The 20,712-nt window shown below is 56.0% G+C and overlaps 2 protein-coding genes across 7 annotated transcripts in view; both read left to right on the top strand.

Moving 5' to 3' along the window:
• The window catches only part of CEP104 (centrosomal protein 104), a 58,321-nt gene extending 55,739 nt beyond the window's left edge, over window positions 1–2,582 (top strand). For all 5 annotated transcript variants that reach the window (XM_067717991.1, XM_067718001.1, XM_067717971.1 and 2 more), the window contains one exon: window positions 155–2,582. In XM_067717991.1, coding sequence (XP_067574092.1) covers window positions 155–270 — 116 coding nt within the window. In that variant the 3' untranslated portion in view covers window positions 271–2,582. The remainder of the gene's footprint in view (window positions 1–154) is intronic.
• Window positions 2,583–6,995: 4,413 nt separating this feature from the next.
• LRRC47 (leucine rich repeat containing 47) lies at window positions 6,996–19,877 on the top strand. Of its 2 annotated transcripts, none has more exons than XR_010938870.1 (7): window positions 6,996–7,654; window positions 16,103–16,561; window positions 17,190–17,306; window positions 17,935–18,050; window positions 18,510–18,676; window positions 18,869–18,958; window positions 19,112–19,161. XR_010938870.1 is itself a non-coding variant. In XM_067717933.1 (7 exons), exons 1-7 carry the CDS (start codon window positions 7,040–7,042, stop codon window positions 19,358–19,360), a joined length of 1,749 nt encoding a protein of 582 aa, XP_067574034.1. In that variant the 5' UTR covers window positions 6,999–7,039; the 3' UTR covers window positions 19,361–19,877. The 2 variants fall into 2 exon arrangements, 1 of the variants encoding a protein (XP_067574034.1); XM_067717933.1 differs by having other exon boundaries at window positions 6,999–7,654; window positions 18,510–18,612; window positions 19,112–19,877.
• The last annotated feature ends 835 nt before the right edge of the window (window positions 19,878–20,712 follow it).

The raw sequence follows: 20,712 nt of genomic DNA, 5'->3' as shown, positions 1-20,712 counted from the left end.
AGCCCAGCCAGCTGTGGGCTGGGTGACCGGGAGCGTCCCAGCCCCTCGTGCTCAGATCCTCCCTGTGTCTGGCGACCCCGGGCCACTCGCACTGTCACCGCGGCTTTGCGCCCTGGCTCACGCTTGTCCCCCGTGCTCTGTGTGTCCACTGCAGGTAGAGGCCCAGCCGCAGCCAAGTCGGGGACCTCGGGATCCAAGGTCGGAAGCAAGATCCCCACCCCCAAGGGGGGCCTGAGTAGAAGCTCTGGCAGGACGTACACAAAGCGGTGACAGCACCGCATCTGCTCCCTCGTCTCCAAAGGGAGCGAGCAGCTTCCCCAGCCGTGGACGTGTCACCTCAAAGCATCTCTAGACGTGGCAACCCCCGCTCCGCCCCTGCTGCCCCCAGGCTCCTGGCTGCGCCCGTCCCGACCGTGGCCCCTGCCTCCGGAGTGAGGCCCTGATCTCCCCTGGCTCCGGCTCGCAGGTCTCCAGCCCCCAGGGCCCGGGGTCCACAGGAGACGGTCCTGCTGGAGGAGCAGTGCCGAGCGGCCCATGCGGAGGGACAGGCCCAGCGCAGCACCTCTGCGCAGCTGCTTGGAGCAATTTCCATAAAGCCCTCACTCTAAACCTCTTGCATGTGGGTCTCTGTCAGCCGTGGTGGAAGGTCTGCAGGGCTCGCCAGGCCGGGGGATGGGATGGGATGGGATGGGGGGGCCAGTCCCCCTGTGCCCCTCCTCTCCAGGGTAGGGGGGCTGTCGGCCTGCAAAGCCCGCATGTCCACGGCAGCAAGAAGTAAGGTCGAGGTCAAGAAGGTAAGGTCGAGGTCAAGAAATTAAGGTCCCGGCCCAGCCCCCTCGGCTCTCGCCTGCCAGACGCTCGGAGCGCAGCCCACCTGACCCCCACATCGGCGCCCACACCAGGCGGAGTGGAGGTTAATGCTGGCGGCTCCACGTCAGGCCCTTCCTCGGGGGGCTTCAAGTTCTTTACACGCATGAAGCCCTAGAAAAATAGGAGATGACGTTCCCCGATGATCCTGCGCTCACCTGAGCAGGTGTGTCCATCGAAATAGCCCTTTCCTAACCCCTGGGGCAGGCAGAGCGACTCCCACTCTGCGTAATTCAGAGGAGCCTCCGAGCCTCTGCTCAGCCCGTCATCCTGTCCCGCTCGGATCCGCGTGGGAATTGCAACTGTATGTTCACTTTTCTCAAACACTTTGTATGATACTTTCAACACCAAAAACCACTTAAAATGATGAAACCAAACCTCAGAATCCAGCCTCCTGACCAGCCGCCAACCAACCTTCCCGGCCCATGGCAGTGGCTCACCTGGCTTCAGAGCCAGGTAGCTGTGGGGGAGCCAGTGTCTGTCCAGAACGTGCTTGGAAAGGCTGCCTTCTCGTCCACGCCTGTGCTCCCCAGGTGCCCAGCCCACTAGAGACCGAAAGAAGATGGCCCTCCCTGCCCCACCCGGCCCCGTGCCCAGGGTGTGCTTTCCTCCTGAGCATGATCCAGGCAGGCTTCCAGGATGACGAAACTTGTACTACACCGTTAGTGTAAGAATATTTTTAATTCCCAACCATGTAAAATAACAAAATATATATTTAAAAACTAATAGTTATTTGAGCGATGTGCTCCCTGGGTATGTTAGTGACCGTGAATTTGTACTAGTCGATCAATTTCCATTTTTGGTAGGCTAATGCTTTCTCATACGGTTGACTCAAAATACTGAGCCGGAATAAGAGTGACCAAGAGAATTACCTTCAAAAATATACTCTATAAAAAAACGTAAAAATATGGGGGGAGAAATAACATAAAACTTTACTAGAGAGAGCAGAGTACAGATGCCAAGATAATTATAAAATGAGCCTTCCTGGTTTCAAAAAGATGTTGCCATGGTCTCTCACCCATGAGAGTGAAGTACAGGTAGAACACTGCTTTAAACAGAACAATGAGAAAAGTTAACCAAGAAATGATTCTTTTCTCTCCAATCAAAACTTTTAAGAACTATACAGTTAATGTTTTCTATGTATTGTAACATAAAGAAGATTTTTGTAAAATTACTTAATTTTTAGTGATTGACAAAATTGAGTGCATTTAAAACAGATCAGTCTTGCTGGTTACAGAAGAATCATGTGTTTCTATTCCGATGATTCCTGGCAGTGATCAGTGGCTATTAAAATCTTTACAGAGTTATATATGTACTACTAAGGGCCCAAGAATAAAGGATAGAAAACTAAAAAGGAACTATAAGCTCCCTTGGCCATTCATAAACATCTAAACTCGGAACAGTACTTAATTGAAATCTCACTCATGAATATGTTGTGGATACTTAACAATATTTATTTCTATTATTTTCATATTTCAAAATATTCTAATTTAAAAGAATTGTATCTATAAATCTGGCATTAGAGTACAAGCGTAAACACTTTTAATGAAAATTTGCAACTTTTTAATGTTTTGACATAGTTTTCTATTTGTCTTTATTTCACGTACCAAACTTGTAAAATATCTAAGTAATATATTTTTGTTGTTGTTTGAGGGCTTAGGCGTTAATTCACCGAGTATATGAATATAATAAAAAGATTACTAAATGTCTTGTCACTTTCGTTTTAAAATTATAATTAAAAAGCAATCGGTAAGTTACATTTCCTTTCATAAACATGCAGGTGTAGCTCAGCCCTGAAATGCCAGGGAGTTGCTGAGATTTGCTTAGAGAGGGGCAGTGGGTATTAGGTTGCCAGGAGAGTGTAGTTCCTAAAATAAGTTATTTGTGGGTTTACTCCTGAAGAAGCTAAACGATTTTAAGCTACATATAAATTAGAGAAAGTTCTTTACCAATTTTATCCCATGGAATAAAATGAGAATATTTTATAAATGCTCCAATTGTGCCCATCAGAGGTTTATACTTTATAGTCTCTTCCTGTGTTTTTTATCCCTTTTGAAAGAGGGCATTTTTACCAGCCAACAAAGCTATTTTGCTTTTCAAATAAGTAAAAATACAGTATTTTCTCTGTTGATTTGTAGAGTGGTTTTAAGTTTTTATTACCTTTGATGGTTTTATAAGTTTCCATTTTGAAGTTATAGTTTTTTCCTTTATATATATATACACACACACACACACACACACATATAAACTTAAAACTTAGCATTACAGTTTAAACAGCAAAATTGCTTATCTTACTCTGGTAGGCGGGGTGTGTGCGTGAGTGTGTGCTCTGGAGAACGTGGGAGGAAAGAGCTCGCTGTCCACAGGGAAGAGAGCGATCCCACCTGCTCGTGTCAGACACCCCGAGAGATTGCAGTGCGCTACTTTCAACTAGGTGTTCGTTAGTGCCATTGCTTATTTGCTCTTAAAAACTAGCCCAGTGCTAAAAAAACAAGAGCCTGCTGGAGCAGCGTGTGCCCCGAATCCTCTCCTCGGAGCGCTGGGGTCTCCGCCCAGCCTGCTGCCACCGGGGGCAGGAAAGACCTGGGCAGGAGCTGAGCCTCCCGGATCTGGGGTCGGGGTTTGGGGCGGTGACCCCCGGAGCCGCTGCCGCAGGGCGGACGGGAGCAATTCAGTGGAGCGCCCCACGCCCCCACGTGCGTGTTCTGGAAGGGTCAGAGGACCTGCAGGGCAGCTGGTCCCACCCTCCACTGCGGGCAGGGAAACTGGGTCAGAGCCCAAGCCCTCACCACCGGAAGGCAGCGTGCCCAGATGTGAACCCTGTGCTCTGCGCCTCTGTCCACCCTGCGGTGAGGGTTGCCGGGAGCAGGTTCGGGGTACTGGAGGCAAGATCCGCTTGTCTCTGCCTCGGTTTCCCCACACACCCCGGAATGGAGCTGAGGGGGAGGTGCTGAGCCTGGTTCCCAGCACACGCCCTCTGCGAGCCTGCGCCCAAGCACAGAGCAGTTCCCCGCAGGCAGCCTCCACCCCTTCATCTCAGGCGGGGAAGGTGATGAGCCTGCAGGGGTGGGAGGAGACGGAAGGTGTGGCGCCGCCACCTGCCCGGCTGGCCTCAAAATCTCCCCGAGCTTCCTTCTGGCCTCTGAGGTCCCCAGGGGTGCCTCCCAGTGTGTGTGTGGGGGGGGGGCCAGCCGCAGGAGGAAGGGCACCACCACCCCCCTCCCCACCCCCAGTCTCTGAGCTCTCAAGTGCAGGGGAGGCGTGCGGCCCCTCCCCATCAAGAGATGTCCCAGCAGGGAGAGCGGGGAAGAGAGTGAGGTCAGACTGAGCAGCAGGGTGGGTGCCCTTGTGAGCAGGTGTCCCGGGGCCTAGCTCATCCCTAAAGCCCCCTTTCATGGCCCTCGTCCTGAAGGTTGAGGACTCCCCAGGAGTGTCCTAGCGCCGCCTCCACACTGGTCACCTGGCCACCCCTTCTCGGTGCCTCCTGGTGTCCCGGGACCAGTCCTGGCAATGGACGGGAGCAGTGTCCTGCTGAAGGTGGGAGGCACTGCTGGAACCACTGCTAGGGTTCTAGATGGGGTAAGGAGACAACGCTTGGGAATGCTGTTTACCAAATTCAGGGATCCTAAGTCAAATTACCCGGGAGGCTGGGACAGTGGCAGGAGGGCAAGCCCTGCCAGGTGTCCAGGGCCTCCAGCTCCCAGCCTCAGCCCGGTGGAGACATGGTCCGGGACCAGGGCGGGGACAGCAATGGGGACTGAGACTGGGGCACGGAAGGGGATGGAGAGGGGGTCTGGATGCACCGGCTGCACCCTGCAGGCCGGCCAAGAAGAGACGGTGGTGGCCCTGGGGTCTGGCCGCACTGTCTGCAGTACCAACCTCGGCTGTCTTCACAGACACCGCACAGGCATGTATCCCTAGACAAAAGAATCTTGAGTTTGACATATCTTTAAGCTGTGCACGTGGCATCATACCGCGTGTATCCCGGTGTGAGTTGCTTTCCTCCCTCCCCATCACGACCCTGACCGTCCGTCATTCATGCTGCTGCGTGCAGCTCAGACACGGTCTCCACGTGGTCATGCACGTGAAGAAACGTCTCACAACTTATTTATCCATTCTCCTGTTGACGGTCATTGGTTGTTTCCAGTGTTGGCTACTGTAAAACTATTACTACTCTCATAGCCTGTCAAGGTGATGTGTGTTAGCATGAGCTGCTGGACAGCGGCCCAGAAACCTACCACAAGAAACTAAGCAAGCAACACAACACCCAGGTCCCAGGAACCGAAAGCCACTGATATCACGCATGTGTGTACAGCCTTCCAAGAAATCACTGAGGAGAACGCGCAGAGGGCAGCGGAAGCCGGCTCAGAAGGCACAGGTGGAAGAGGTCCTAGGGGCCCATTCTCACCTCTCCCGGCCTTGCCTGGGGACAGTCACTGCCTGCCCTTCACAGATGGAATTGGTCACAACAGCAACCGAGACAAAAATCTGTGTTTCCTGTGTGGGGTCATTGGCGCTGACGGGGGCAAAGCCAGGGCAGCACAAAGGCCCTGCTGGGAATAAACGTGGTACAGTCACAACGCACTTACAATGCCAGACGGCGAACAACCCGCAAGTACCTCCCACACACAATGACTCCCAGAGGCGTGACATGGGGCGAGAGGCCAGGCACCGAGAGCCGGCCCTGCACCTTACACACGAAATGCAAAAACCGGCCAAACTACAACATCGGGGCACAAGGGGGGTCCGGGGCGACTGGTGACCACTGGTTTCTTGTTCTGCGTGATGGCTACACGGATGTGCTCAGCCTGGACAAAGTTCACTTATGCTGTGTGCACACTTTTCTGGACGTACATCACCCTTCAATACAATGTTCAGGCATTTCAAAATAAAATAAAACTAAAAGCCTGCTGGGGTGAGGAGTTACCAACAGGGGCAGAGAACAGGGCAGCCGACTCCAGCACTATTCCTCCCACCCTCCTCCTCCAAACAGCCCTGATTAGTGCGTCCTAACACATGGAAACGATCTGATCCCTAGCAGTCCCTCAACCTTGCGGACCCAACAGAACACGCGGGGAGCTTGTAACACCCCCATGCCCGTGCTGCAGCCCAGCCCGTTAGGCCCGAATCTCTGGCCCAGGGACTGGGGCATCAGTCACTTGTAACTTCCTGGTGATTCCAATACACAAATCACTAACCTCTAAAAGAAAGAAAGAAAAAAAAGAAAAGTGCTCTGTATGCTTGTTAAAAACCAGCAAGGAAGACTTAATGCAAGATTGCAGCAGGGGACAGTGAACTCAACTCTGAATACAGGGCGGCTGGGGGGTTATAGCCACAGGGCAGGGAGAGGGAGCCAGCGGATGGGAAATTACGAAGAGGAGCTTGGTTAGGTTTTTGAAGGGTAGAAGACGATGCCACCCCGAAATATGACTAGGAGTTCAGATCATACCACCCCGAAATGTACCACCTCGGTATACTGACTATTCTGAGCTGTGTAAACGCGGGGAGAGGTTTGTCTGAACTCCCCTTCTGCCTAAACACATCCTCCCAAAGGAACTCAGCCGTCAGAGACCCCCTCCCGGGAGCGCACCGCCCAGGGAAGACGGGCTCAGACCCGGAGGGACTAGAAGTGATAACACACCCGTTGTCACACGGTCCTTCCGCCCGTCTGTCCTCTTAGGGACCGTTCATCTCCCCTAAGAACCACTCATCTCCTCCCCCTTCCCCTTCAGACGGCGTTTAGCCTGAATTCTAGGCCACCTGGGAGTCACCACGTTCCCGGGCGTCTCCCTCAGGTCCGTGAGGCGGACGCGTCCGCAGACTCGCTCTCCGGCCTTCTCTTAGGGGCTCGGCCGAGACCACAGAGCACGGCGTGCGGGGCCGTCCCCGCTGCTCCCCGACATCCTCGCGGGCAGGAAGACTCGGCCGGAGGCCCAGCACTCACGGCCCCACGTGGGCCTGGGCGCTCCGGGAGCCCACCCACACGCCCACGGGTGAGGACCCCAACCCCGCCGGCGACAGCCTCGAGCCACGCCCCACCGGGCTCCTCTATGGCCCTCGCTAAGGCGCTCTAGCGTCCGCGCAGCTCTCGACGACTCCTTCCGGCCCATACCGGAAGTGGCGCCGCGTGCCCCGGAAGCGCCCCGGCAGGGGCTGCGGGAGTGGCGGCGCGATGGCGGCTGCGGCGGTGTCGGAGGCCTGGCCGGAGCTGGAGCTGGCGGAGCGGGAGCGGCGGCGGGAGCTGCTGCTGACCGGGCCCGGGCTGGAGCAGCGGGTGCGCGCGGCGGGCGGGCGGCTGCCGCCGCGGCTCTTCACGCTGCCGCTGCTGCACTACCTGGAGGTGAGCGGCTGCGGCAGCCTGCGCGAGCCGGGCCCGGGCCTGGCTCAGGGCCTCCCGCAGCTGCACAGCCTCGTGCTGCGGCGCAACGCGCTGGGGCCCGGCCTGAGCCCTGAGCTCGGCCCGCTGCCCGCGCTGCGCGTGCTCGACCTGTCAGGCAACGCGCTGGAGGCGCTGCCTCCGGGCCAGGGCCTCGGCCCCGCCGAGCCGCCGGGCTTCCCGCAGCTGCAGAGCCTCAACCTCAGTGGCAACCGGCTGCGCGAGCTGCCCGCCGACCTGGCGCGCTGCGCGCCGCGCCTGCAGACCCTCAACCTCACCGGCAACCGCCTGGACGCCTTCCCCGCCGCGCTCTTCCGCCCCGGCGCGCTGCCGCTGCTCAGCGAACTGGCGGCCGCCGACAACTGCCTCCGGGAGCTCAGCCCCGAAATCGCCCACCTGGCCTCGCTCAAGGTCAGCGGTCAGCGGGGCGGGCGGGGCGGGCCCTGTGGTAGCCACAGACGGGGGTCTCCTCCCGGTGCCGAGCCGTCCCAACTCGGCCGGGAAGGGCCACCGCAGCGTCGGTATCTCTGAGAAGCCGGCCCACCCCCGGGTCCCCTCGCAGTAGCCTGGCCTCCGTCTTCGGGTGGTCCTCTCGGCTCGCCCCGCACACTCTGCTCACAACTGGGCTTTAACATGCAACACACTGTTTCGTAATCGTGGACTAACTGGGCTTCCCGCTCAGGTCGGACGCAGGTCAACAGCAGGGACGGGTGTCTAAATTTTTGCATCTCCAAATGTTTGTGAAAAGACTGGGTGAGCCCTGTACGTGAGGCCACCCAGGCAGGACGTGGAGATGTGAAATGACTGGAATTTGCGTAAGGCCGCGCGTATGATTTCACATGTGATAGTTCACTTGACCCCAACAACGGCTTGCCAAGGCAGGGGTGGTTATTCCTGTCTTACAGAAGGCCGGAAGGGGTTGCCAAAAGTACATAGCAAATAGGTTGGGGTTTTGTCTAGGCTTTCTTGTCCAGGGACTGCTTGTTTATTTTATTCATCCGGGGACCCCAGGTCCCAACAGAATGCTCGACTCGGAACAAGGGCCCAGTAAGTCGGTTGAGGAAGAGACTAGAGGACAGGAGTTGCTGTGACCATGGCCTAAATCCAGTCTAGAGGCTCCTGTCCTTAAAGAGGCAGGCCTCTGTTTCTTCCTCCTCATTGCCATCCTTTTATACAGACTTTTTTTTACATATACAGCAGGTTCTTATTATCTATTTTATAGATATTAGTGTATATATGTCAATCCCCAGTATCCCAATTCATCCCACCCACCCACCCACCCCCGCTTTCCCCCCTTGGTGTCCATATGTTTGTTCTCTACATCTGTGTCTATTTCTGCCTTGCACATCGGTTCATCTGTACCATTTTTCTAGTTTCCACATACATGCATTAACATACGATATTAGTTTTTCTCTTTCTGACATTTACGTCACTCTGTATGATAGTCTCTAGATCCATCCACGTCTCTACAAATGACCCAATTTCGTTCCTTTTTATGGCTGAGTAATATTCCATTGTATATATGTACCACATCTTCTTTATCCATTCCTCTGTTGATGGGCATTTGGGTTGCTTCCATGACCTGGCTATTGTAAACAGTGCTGCAGTGAACATTGGGGTATGTGTGTCTTTTTGAATTATGGTTTTCTCAGGGTACATGCCCAGTAGTGGGATTGCTGGGTCGTATGGTAGTTCTGTTTTTAGTTTTTTAAGGAACCTGCATACTGTTTTCCATAGTGGCTGTACCAATTCACATTCCCATCAACAGTGCAAGAGGGTTCCCTTTTCTCCACACCCTCTCCAGCATTTGTTGTTTGTAGATTTTCTGATGATGCCTATTCTAACTGGTGTGAGGTGATACCTCATTGTAGTTTTGATTTGCATTTCTCTAATAATTAGTGATGTTGAGCAGCTTTTCATGTGCTTCTTGGCCATCTGTATGTCTTCTTTGGAGAAATGTCTTATTTAGGTCTTCTGCCCATTTTTTTTTTATTGGGTTGTTTGTTTTTTTAATATTGAGCTGCATGAGCTGTTTATATATTTTGGAGATTAATCCTTTGTCCGTTGATTCGTTTGCAAATATTTTTTCCCATTCTGAGAGTTGCCTTTTCGTCTTGTTTGTAGTATCCTTTGCTTTGCAAAAGATTTTAAGTTTCATTAGGTCCCATTTGTTTATTTTTGTTTTTATTTCCATTACTCTAGGAGGTGGATCAAAAAAGATCTTGCTGTGATTTATGTCAAAGAGTGTTCTTTCTCTGTTTTCCTCTGAGAGTTTTATAGTGTCTGGTCTTAAATTTAGGTCTCTAATCCATTTTGAGTTTATTTTTGTGTATGGTGTTAGGGAGTGTTCTAATTTAATTCTTTTACATGTAGCTGTCCAATTTTCCCAGCACCACTTACTGAAGAGACTGTCTTTTCCCCATTGTATATCCTTGCCTCCTTTGTCATAGCTTAGTTGACTGTAGGTGTGTGGGTTTATCTCTGGGCTTTCTGTCCTGTTCCATTGATCTGTATTTCTGTTTTTGTGCCAGTACCATACTGTCTTGATTACTGTAGCTTTGTAGTATAGTCTGAAGTCAGGGAGCCTGATCCCTCCAGCTCCGTTTTTTCCCCTCAAGATTCCTTTGGCTATTCTGGGTCTTTTATGTCTCCATACAAATTTTAAGATTTTTTGTTCTAGTTCTGTAAAAAAAAAAAAAAATGCCATTGGTGGTTTGATAGGGATTGCATTGAATCTGTAGGTTGCTTTGGGTAGTATAGTCATTTTCACAATATTGCTTCTTCTAATCCAAGAACATGGTATATCTCTCCATCTGTTTGTGTCTTCTTTGATTTCTTTCATCAGTGTCTTATAGTTTTCTGAGTACAGGTCTTTTATTTCCTTAGGTAGGTTTATTCCTGGGTGTTTTATTCTTTTTGTTGGAATGGTGAATGGGATTGTTTCCTTAATTTCTCTTTCTGGTCTTTCACTGTTAGTGTATAGGAGTGCAAGAGATTTCTGTGCATTAATTTTGTATCCTGCAGCTTTACCAAATTCATTGATGAGCTCTAGTAGTTTTCTGATGGCATCTTTAGGATTCTCTATGTATAGTATCATGTCATCTGCAACAGTGACAGTTTTACTTCTTCTTTTCCAATTTGTATTCCTTTTATTTCTTTTTCTTCTCTGATTGCCGTGGCTAGGACTTCCAAAACTATGTTGAGTAATAGCGGCGAGAGTGGACATCCTTGTCTTGTTCCTGATCTTAGAGGAAATACTTTCAGTTTTTCACCATTGAAAATGATGTTTGCTGTGGGTCTGTTGTATATGGCCTTTATGATGTTGAGGTAGGTTCCCAACGCAGACTTTTTTAAAACAATAAAACATGTGTGCAGTTTAGCAACTGACCTCTTTGCAGCGGGAATTACTCTTAAGATGTTGCTAACTCATTTTACAGATGTCTTTACGTCAGGGTGTATCTGTGTGCGTGGGTACGTGTGTGTGTGTTTATAGTTAAGAGAAACAGGAGGCCACCCTGCAGAGTGACATGCGCTAGCTGGCATTTCCAGGAAGAAGCTGTGGGCGCCGACTCCTGGGATGCTGGTCCCAGGGCTGTAGCTTCCCTTCAGGGCTGTGGTGTGACACATGATATTCGCCCTTTCTACTCCATCACCCATCTCATCCGTCTCTTGGTTTCCCAGAAGGTAGAGGTACCAAATGTGTAGCTTGACGTCGCGTCATGTGCGTCGTGTGCGTGTGACGTCGCGTCGTGTGCGTCGTGTGAGCGTGACGTCGCGTCGTGTGCGTCGTGTGAGCATGACGTCGCGTCGTGTGCGTCGTGTGAGCGTAACGTCGCGTCGTGTGAGCGTGACGTCGCGTCGTGTGCGTCGTGTGCGTGTGACGTCGCGTCGTGTGCGTCGTGTGCGTGTGACGTCGCGTCGTGTGCGTCGTGTGAGCGTGACGTCGCGTCGTGTGCGTCGTGTGAGCGTGACGTCGCGTCGTGTGCGTCGTGTGAGCGTGACGTCGCGTCGTGTGCGTCGTGTGAGCGTGACGTCGCGTCGTGTGCGTCGTGTGAGCGTGACGTCGCGTCGTGTGCGTCGTGTGAGCGTGACGTCGCGTCGTGTGCGTCGTGTGAGCGTGACGTCGCGTCGTGTGCGTCGTGTGAGCGTGACGTCGCGTCGTGTGCGTCGTGTGCGCGTGACGTCGCGTCGTGTGCGTCGTGTGCGCGTGACGTCGCGTCGTGTGCGCGTGACGTCGCGTCGTGTGAGTGTGACGTCGCGTCGTGTGAGTGTGACGTCGCATCGTGTGCGTCGTGTGCGCGTGACGTCGCGTCGTGTGCGTCGTGTGCGTGTGACGTCGCGTCGTGTGCGTCGTGAGTGTGACGTCGCGTCGTGTGTGCCGTGTGAGTGTGACGTCGCGTCGTGTGCGTCGTGTGAGTGTGACGTCGCGTCGTGTGAGTGTACAGTTTTTATCTTTCTCTTCACATCTGTAACGCCTTAGCAGTGTTCAAGTTCGGGTTTTGTTTTGTTTTGTTAACGTTCTTAGTACCTCTGGGTGCCCGCCCAGTGAAGTAGCCTTTATTGTGTCCGGAACACCCTCATTCAGGTGAAGAGAACGTCTTGCTTGCTCAATCCCCCCTCCCCTGGTCCATCACGTTCCCCATTTTTAGACTTCCATCGATCTCTTTCACATGAAGAGACCTGTTTCTTGGAGAGTGTCATGTCAGAGCTACTTGGAACCCCTTTTGGACTCAGATGTCCTTTGGGGGCCTTTCCTAAAATGATGCCTTCACAAGGAACGGCTGCTGGAACTGGGTGAAGCAGCATCGCTCCACACCCTGGCGCTCCGAGGACAGAGGTGTTCTCTGTCCTTCCTGTGAGGTGGGGGCACAGCGGGAGTCGGACAGCTGCGCTGGGAACCAGAAAGTGTGGGTTCAGCTCAGTGTCTTGTAGCGGCGCCCTGGGCTCCTGCCCATCTCCTCCCCTCTGAGGATGACCACGGTGCCATGAAGAAAGCGCGGTGATGGCACTGGTGCAGGTCCTCTGCAGCCGCATCACCGCGCCAAGGCTGTGGCTTAACACAGCGGTCGTTTTGTTTGCTCACGGTTCTTCACTGTGGGCCAGCCCAGCTGGACTGTTGCTGCCTTGCCGTTGATCACTCGTGTGGCTGCGGTCAGCTGCCGTGGGTTCAGGGCCAGGCTCAGCTGGCGTGGCTGGCGTGGCTGACTCCTCTCTCCACGTCATCTTGGGACGTCTCCCGTCCCCGCCGGGTAGTCTGACCTCTCACATGGCGGCTCAGGGCTCCTTGGAGCACAAGGGCAGGAGCTGCCAGGCCTTCCTGAGGCACAGACCTGGACCTAGCAGCCCGCCACATCCACTGCAACCTGCTGATTCAGTAAGTGGAGCTCAGTGCGGAGTTGTGGGAGATGCCACACAAGGAGGCGAATACCTGGAGGCGTGGTTCTGTAGGGGCCCCCAAGGTGACAGCACACAGGCCCCTGCTTGTCCCACTCACCTCCCAGTCGGGAGACAGCACGAGAGCTTCTTGGTGCCCACTCCCCTGGGAGCCGTGAAGGGCGGACACTCTGCCCCACTGCAGCTGCCGGGGACACGGAAGCTGAAGGGAGAGCTGTCCTTTCCCTCCCCAGTTACCTCTGCCTGGAGCGCCAGCTTCACCACTGTCCTGACCTCAGACCCACTCAGCTGGGCTTCTCCCCACTGGGCTTCTGTTACCCATGGGGTTCAGCCACAGGATGCCCCCATTGTAAGTGACCATTACCCAGGCCCACGGCACTGCCACCGGGGACTGCTGGAGGGACGGGCAGGCCAGATGTGCCCCCAGATTTATGAACTGTTCCGGGACAGCACGTTCATCAGCTGAAGGGCCACGGCACTCAGGGTTTCTCCCAGCCCTGCCAGGAGTTGTGCCCTCTCATGTCGTCTGGCGTCGCTCATTTATGGGACTCCTCCCGTAATCACGTTTCACAGAGAAGTGGAACTTTGCCCATGAAACCTTTGTCCAGTGACGAAAAACTGATTAAAAAAATCCTTCCATCTTATTTTCTCAGTTGCTGTTGGAGATGGTGGGTTCAGGTCCCCGCGGCCTGGTCACCATCAACTGGAACAGAGGGGCCCTTCCACACCCCCAGGGGTAGAGTGTGTGTCTGTAGGGTCTCACAACCAGGGAGTTAGGGTCCCTTCCCCGCAGCTCGGCCCAGCAGTCGAGTCACAGTCTAGGGTCAGAGGCTGGCCCTGCCTGGCCGGTGTCACTATTGTGTTACCTACAGGGAGGGAGTGCCTGGGTGTCTTCTGGGCAGGTGCCTGGAGGCCCCTCCATGTGCACTCAATTCACTTCATTCTCCTTTCGGCGATTGTGGGTTTCCCGCCCCCGCCCCCTGCCCTGCGCAGTTTTACGCCATCCAGACATCACTTCAGCCGCAGGCTCTCCCTCCGGCACTCACGCTCCGGCCATGAAACCTGTGGACTCCACTCCCCATTGGACCTGCGGCTCTGCGTGCCTGGCGGCGGGTGGCGTGTCCTGCTGTGGGGTCCGCTTTGAACTCGTCGGTGATCTCCCTGTCTCTGCTGGACATGGCACCCCCAGAGCCCTGTTGGCTGCCTGCCCTTGCTCCCCGTTTGTCTCCCGCAGGGCCCCGGGGCAGGTCCTGGGCTGCTGTCTGTGGCACTGGCTGCTGCCACTGCCCTCTGCTCCGAAATGCCCAGTGTTTGGCGATCGTTGCCCCTGACAGACCCCCGCCCCAGTACCCCCGCACCTGTCTTCCGAGGAGACCACCTCAGCAGGCTGCTGGCCTGACACTGCTCTGGTCGGGGCTGGGGGCCCCCCTCCCCCACTCTTGCCGGCCCTTCCTCTGCTGCTCTTTGTGGGTCTCTTCCTCGTGGAGGCACAGACCTTCCACCGCGGCGGCTGTGTTTTCACGCTGCAGTGAGAGTTGCCAGTGGAGTTCACGCTCTTGAGACTCCAAGCTGGGTGTGCAGGTCCAAACCCGACCTTGAAATGCCAGCCCTGGTCTGCTGTTCACAGCCTGCCAGTGGGCGGGGGCCTGGTTCTTCTGGCCCAGGCCAGGCTGAGTGTGCACACAGGGTTACCTGGTCTAGGCGGCCCCTGCCCGTCCTCCCGTCCAGGTGCGTTCTGACACCTGGGCGTGTCCTGGGGGAGCAGCTCCGCAGCCCTGGGCTCAGCACTGCTGATGTTGCCAGTCAGCAGTGAGTGAGGAGGCCAGCAGACCCCAGGCTGGGGTGCAGGGGGCACCGCCAAGTCCTGTGCACGGGTGGGTGTGTGTGTGCGTGAGCATGGGGGGGGCAGGACACAGAGAAGCCTGGAAGGGCCACGTTTCAGCCCATCTACCCGCCTGTCCAGTCTCGCCTGAGAGCAGGCAGAGGCCTGGAGAGGCACCAAACGGTGACAGGTGTGTGACGTCCGGTTAACCCACAGCCCGCATGACCACTGAGTGCTTGGTCCCCAGTGGTGACTGGAGACCGTGTCAGGCTCACCTTCTCTTTCTCCATTTCTGGGTCGACTGCAGGATCAAAGTCTGCTCTGCAGTTGCTCCCTCCCTCCCGAGCCTCCGGTCCTGCCGCATGGAGGTTCCTCTGTCACCCTCTGTCGGGCACCCACCTGCCACACCCCTCCTCCACCCTGGTTCTTCCGGCCTCGCAGCAGCCTGACTGCTGAGCCAGAGTTTCCTTCATAACCGGGGTTTGTGAAGCTCCCTTAAAACCACCCTCTGTGCCAGCCACAGCAGACAGCATCTCGTGGATAGTCAGGGCCCCTGCCCCCCTCCCAGCTGATGACAGATCTGCCACCCGCTGCGGCCCAGCTGTGGTCATTCGGGGCCGAGGTGTCCCCATCAGGACCAGGACTCCTCGCTGGCCACGCTGCTGTGGGTGCTGCTCCCTGAGTGTGAGGAGGGGCCTGCCCGAGCGCTCCCAGGTCTGCAGCCCCTGGGGAGGCCCCTGCCGCCCGTCACTGCCTCGCTGTCCAAATGCCAGTCCCCTGTGCTTACTCCCACCAAGCCAGATTATAGGGTTTCTCCCCAGGCTCCATGTCAGGTCCAAGCGAAGCCGAGCGGGGCCCATCCAGAGCTTGCCACGGGCCCTGGAGGAGAACGAGGAAGAAGCCGTTTACTTGCAGGGCTGCGTGCCGCCTGGGCCTCCTGGGAGGGGCCCTGTCCTCCTTACCACCAGCCGAGTCCCTCCCACGGCACAGGACCCTACCTTCTGCCCACCACGTGAGGTGGCCACTTGGCCCGTTTCCACCGTGTCAGCGACACTGATGGCAGCCTCAGTAGTAGTCACAGAAGGTTCCTTTTCACGGGCCACAGGGTTTCACCAACCTCCTTACGGCGCAGGAGCAGTAGCCCCCGCTCCCTCCTCCCGCGTCACCGCCAAGGGCCCAGGACTGTCCCAGCATTGACGCTGATTCGCTGTCTGTCACACATGCAGGATACGAGAGCGCGAGAGCATCGTGCTGGTTACTCTTGCTCTGTTCTTGCTTTTTTGCTCATTTAATTAAAGACGTCTCAGCGCTACTTTGTGGGGAACCTGTTTCTCATGTAAAGTCCTTATTTGTTTATAACCAGACATTCCCCGCGTTCCTTGTTGTCTTTTTTCCCTCTAACCTAACCATCGATGGGAAATTCTGCCGTGGTTGTTACTACAGGGACACGGTGGTCAAGCAGCACAAGCAAGACCAGCACTTCACAGAGGTGACTGGCAGTCCACTCGCGCCTCTCCTCCGAGGAGCCCGGGTCACTGCATCCGTGCTGGGCACTGGGCTGGGGGAGAGGCGTGGGGCTGAGGCGGGGCAGGCGGCAGGAGGGCGGGTCCCGGGGGTCTGATGCGTCCCGGTCTCCCTCGCAGACGCTGGACCTGTCCAACAACCAGCTGAGTGAGATCCCAGCAGAGCTGGCCGACTGCCCCAGGCTCAAGGACATCAACTTCCGGGGGAACAGGCTGCGGGACAAGCGCCTGGAGAAGATGGTCAGCGGCTGCCAGACCAGGTCCATCTTGGAGTACCTGCGCGCCGGGGGCCGCGGGGGCTGCCGGAGCCGGGGCAAGGCCGAGGGCCCCGACAGGGAGGAGGCGCGGAGGAAGCGGCGGGAGCGGAGGAAGAGGGAGTGCGGCGAGGGCGAGGAGGCGTGGGTGGACGAGGCCAGCCGGCTGCTGCTGCGGGTCCTGCACGTGGCCGAGAACCCGGCCCCACTGACGGTCAGGGTGAGCCCCGGGGTCGGAGACGTGCGGCCTTTCATCGTGGGCGCCGTGGTGCGGGGCATGGACCTGCAGCCCGGGAACGCGCTCAAGCGCTTCCTCTCTTCCCAGGTGGGTGCCCGCGGCCGCGATGGGGGCGGGGAGGACGGGCCGTGGGCGGGGCGACCACCGCTCCTGCCGAGCTCCTCGGCCGGCCCGGGTGGGGTGGGGCGGGGAGGGGACCCGGCGCAGTTAAAATCGTCAGCTCTTGCCAACGTGTTCTTGGGTGACTTGTTTAGTTTTTGTGAAGTTTCAGCTAGACAAACTTAGAGTTTGTTCTTCTGTGAAGTCTGCCCAGCTTTTAAAGCAAAAAGCACATCCTTGCACGTGGGCAGCCCCGAGCGTGGCCTGCGGGGCTGGCTGTACGCGCCTACGGGGAGGAAGCCAAGCCAGGAGCTCGGAACTGGAAGATCAGCGCTTTGGAGGAAACGCTTGCTGGGGTTGTGTTTCTTTTGAAGCCACACTTCTGTTTATTCAGTCATCAATTTTAGCTCGAGACGGGCTCTTTGAAGTCTCAAGCATTGCACAGTAGAGTTAGGGCGAGAGGAGATTCTGCTGATAAGCAGGCACCAGCTTTCCAGCGGAGGCTCCACGAAATAAATACTTGGCTGGGGAGGCTGCTCCGGGGGGCTGGGGTGGCGGGGCTTGCCCTCCGGCCTTGGCATACTGAGCTCTGCCTGCCCTTGAACTTGTATTGCAGACAAAGCTGCACGAGGACCTTTGTGAGAAGAGGACGGTGGCCACCATCGCAACCCACGACCTCAGCGCCATCCGGGGGCCCCTGCTGTATGCCGCCCGCCCCCCAGAAGACCTCAGGGTGAGGCCACGCATCCCGGTGTTTGCAGTTTGAGTGTTCCTTGTGTGTTTTTCAAAAAATACACGTGCAGGTGGTTGAGTCAGAGCATTTTGGATAGAATCTGACCCTTTTCTGCTCCCAGCAGGAACATAAAATAAAACAGGTTGTGCTGACAGTTACTTTCAAAAGTAAACTCATCAAAGGAGGTGGTGATTTGAAAGTGGTTTCCTTCACCTGCTCGCTAACTTTTAACCAGAAATTGTGGTTTATATCCCAGTTGCAAACCCCCTGATCTGGGGTTGACCACAGTGTAAGTTCTGCCAAGGCCCCGCTCCTGGTCTCTCGGGTTCCGCATGAGGCACCTCGGGCTCCCGGCGGAGGAGTGTTCCCAGGGGGCTGGCTCCGGCTGCTGGCCCCATCTCTTCCCTCAGCCTCCTCAGAGCCACAGGCGTGGAGCCCCGGCTGTGCATTAGGCGGGTTTCAGATTCAGCCCCCGGGGTGACCTCTGAAGGCACAGTATATCTGCACGTGACATGGGGACAGCCTCTATCCTCAGCCCGCTGGACGTCCGCCTGGAGGACTGTCAGCTCTCAGAAGCCTCCCGCTGGGACCCCCAGCGACGGGCCAACGTGCGGTATCCACCCCGTAGATCGTCCCCTTGGGGCGCCGGGAAGTCAAGGCCAAGGACCTGGTGCGGCAGCTGCAGCTGGAGGCGGAGGAGCACAGGAAGCAGAAGAAGAGGCAGAACGTGTCGGGCCTGCACAGGTGGGGCCCCTTTCATCAGCCTGTGCCGTTGCGGGCGCTCCCGCAGCTGCCCAAACTCAGGAGACCTCCCCAGCGTTCGTTCACTCTCCTCTCGGGTTCTTGGCGGTGGGGGGGGGGGGGGGGAAGGATCCATCGTAGCCCCATGTCGCGTGGCTTCAGAGAAGCAGGTGCCAGGAGTGCAGGCCTTGTGTTGTCTCAGAGGGGGGCCCTCGGCATGCCCACCAGGTGCGCAGGGAGAGCGCGCCACGGATGAGGGGCAGCCAGGCCTGCTGCGCTTGATCTAGGTCAGGCTCGGCTGGCTCGGGCGCCGAGGAGGCCCTGCGAACATCTCCTCTGAATTTGCTTGTGTCACGTGCCCTTGACCTGACACCTACGGTGTCCAGAGAACTGCGATTCGTCCACTCGCCTTTAGGTGTGTTTCCACAGCTGTGCCTGTTATCGGTATTTCTTCTCACCCAGGTACCTTCACCTGCTGGATGGGAAGGAGCATTACCCGTGCCTCGTGGATGCAAACGGCGACGTGATTTCTTTCCCGCCCATAACAAACAGCGAGAAGACAAAGGTGGGCGGTGCCAGCGTCTGGCACCTTTGAGACCGCATCACGTGTCGCGTTCACGCGTGTGGCGGTGTGTGCTCGCTGCTGCCCATGACTCGCCACGTGTGCCGCACCCCGGTGTGTGTCTCCCCTCAGGCGGGCGACAGTCCAGATTTGTGTGACACCGTCTTACAGGGTTTTCTGCAGATTAGACCTTGCAGTTGCTGGGGTCTGCTTGTGATAACTTGATTCTTTCCTGAAATCTTTCTAATTTCTGTTGAAGATTAAGAAAACCACTTGTGACCTGTTTCTGGAAGTGACGAGCGCCACCAGCCTGCAGATTTGCAAGGACATCATGGACGCCCTCATCCTGGTGAGCGTCCGGCCCTGCCCATCCTGCCCACCGAGGCTCTGGCCCCGCGGGACAGACGGCGCGTCCGCTGCCCTTTGCCATCTGGGTGACGGCAGCCTGTCTTCCCTGGGTTGCCTCTAATCTCTCGGTTGAAAAGATATTTTTCATTTGCAGAAAATGGCAGAAATCAACAAGTACACTTTGGAAAACAAAGACGAAGGTTCCCTCTCCGACCACGAAGCCGATGCCATTCCTGGACAAGTCCCGGGCCCCAGGGCGACTCCCGGTGCTGAGCAGGCTGGGAGCGCCCCGCTGGTGGTGGAGCAGGTCCGGGTGGTGGATGAGGAGGGCCACCTGAAGGTGGTGTATCCGTCCAAGACGGACCTGGACCTCGCCGCCGCCCACGTGACTGTGCTCCGCTGATGGCCGGGCCACTGCCTCAGGCTCCCAGGGAGGCACTGTCAGCTGCACTGGCTCTGCAGGGCTTTCGTGTGGTGATATTAAATTATTCCTTCGCCTCGGTAGTTTTTAAGATATATGCATTCTCTGTTCAGTTTTCCAGTCGATTCTGTCGTAGGGGGTGCCACGTTGACATGCGCTGAAGTCATTTCACCTTTACAGCACCGAATTGACTCTGCCAGTGCTTTTAATGAAATCACTTGAATATTGGAACTGACTGCTCAAAGGGTTCTGAAATCATGTAGCCACACAGCAAATCACTGTATTCACAGGGGAAAGGACACTGTGATTGGTGTGAATATTTAGTTCTAAGTTGAGAAGCTGAACAACATGCATTTTGCTGAGCTGCACAGTTATTTTTGTACAATACAGTATCTTTTAAAGTCCTACGGTTCCAGCAGTGCAGCTTAGAAATGTGGGATGCCATGGTTTCCAGTTATTGTAAACCGTAGTCTTTTTATAAAAACATTTTTTAACGTGACCTTAGAATTGGCAAAATCATTTTTCTTACTGCTGCTGTAGGATGCTTTGGGGGTGGGAGGCAGGGCATCCGGGAGCGACGGCCCAACCCGCCTGCTGCACTGGCCGGACTTGGGGAGGGCGGGGGCGTCAGTCGACTGTAAACCAGCACCAGGGCCGTGAGGTGTCACACCTGCGTCTGGAGGTCAGTGTGCAGGTTTCCCACTGCAAAACAGGCTTCCATGCTCAGACAGGGCGGTCAGCCGTCGTCAGCTTGCTCCAGGACGGGGGTGGCGGTGACTGGAGGAGGCATGGGGAGTTTGATGCCAGGAATCGTGGAGCATGTGCCGGACAAGGGGGTCTCAGCATCTGGCATTCTAGGTATTTCCAGCTCTGAGTCAGCAGTTCACTGACCTCACTGCTCCAGGAGCAGCCGGCACAGGAAAAACTGACCCGCCACCTTTTTCTTGTTGAGTGAACGTGTGTTCCATGGTCTTTGACCTGAAAAGGACAGTTTATGTGTTTTGTCAAAATGACAGGCGGCTGGCAGGCATATGCGAGAGCCCCCCCCGGACCCAGGCGCGTAGCGGTCAGAGCCAGACCCGCGTGAGGCCCACACCCCACACGCCGGGCCTGCTGTACAACCACGTGGGTTCCCCAGGGCCCGGCCAGCCCTCCTCAAAGGACATGGCGGGGCTGCCTTGACCCCTGACCCAGCTCTCTGGTCACTGCCAGGACTGCCCTTCGTCGGCCCTGGGGCAGCCGTGCTTAACTGGGCTGAAGTGGACACCGGGTGACGGTGTTCCCCAAACCTACCTGACATCTGTGCGCATCGGCGGCTCAGGGCTGTCACTTCA

The sequence above is a fragment of the Pseudorca crassidens genome, chromosome 2 (assembly GCF_039906515.1).
Source record: "Pseudorca crassidens isolate mPseCra1 chromosome 2, mPseCra1.hap1, whole genome shotgun sequence".
NCBI classification, from domain to species: domain Eukaryota; kingdom Metazoa; phylum Chordata; class Mammalia; order Artiodactyla; family Delphinidae; genus Pseudorca; species Pseudorca crassidens.
Note: the sequence above shows the minus strand (reverse complement) of the source record. Positions and strands in the feature narration are given on the sequence as shown.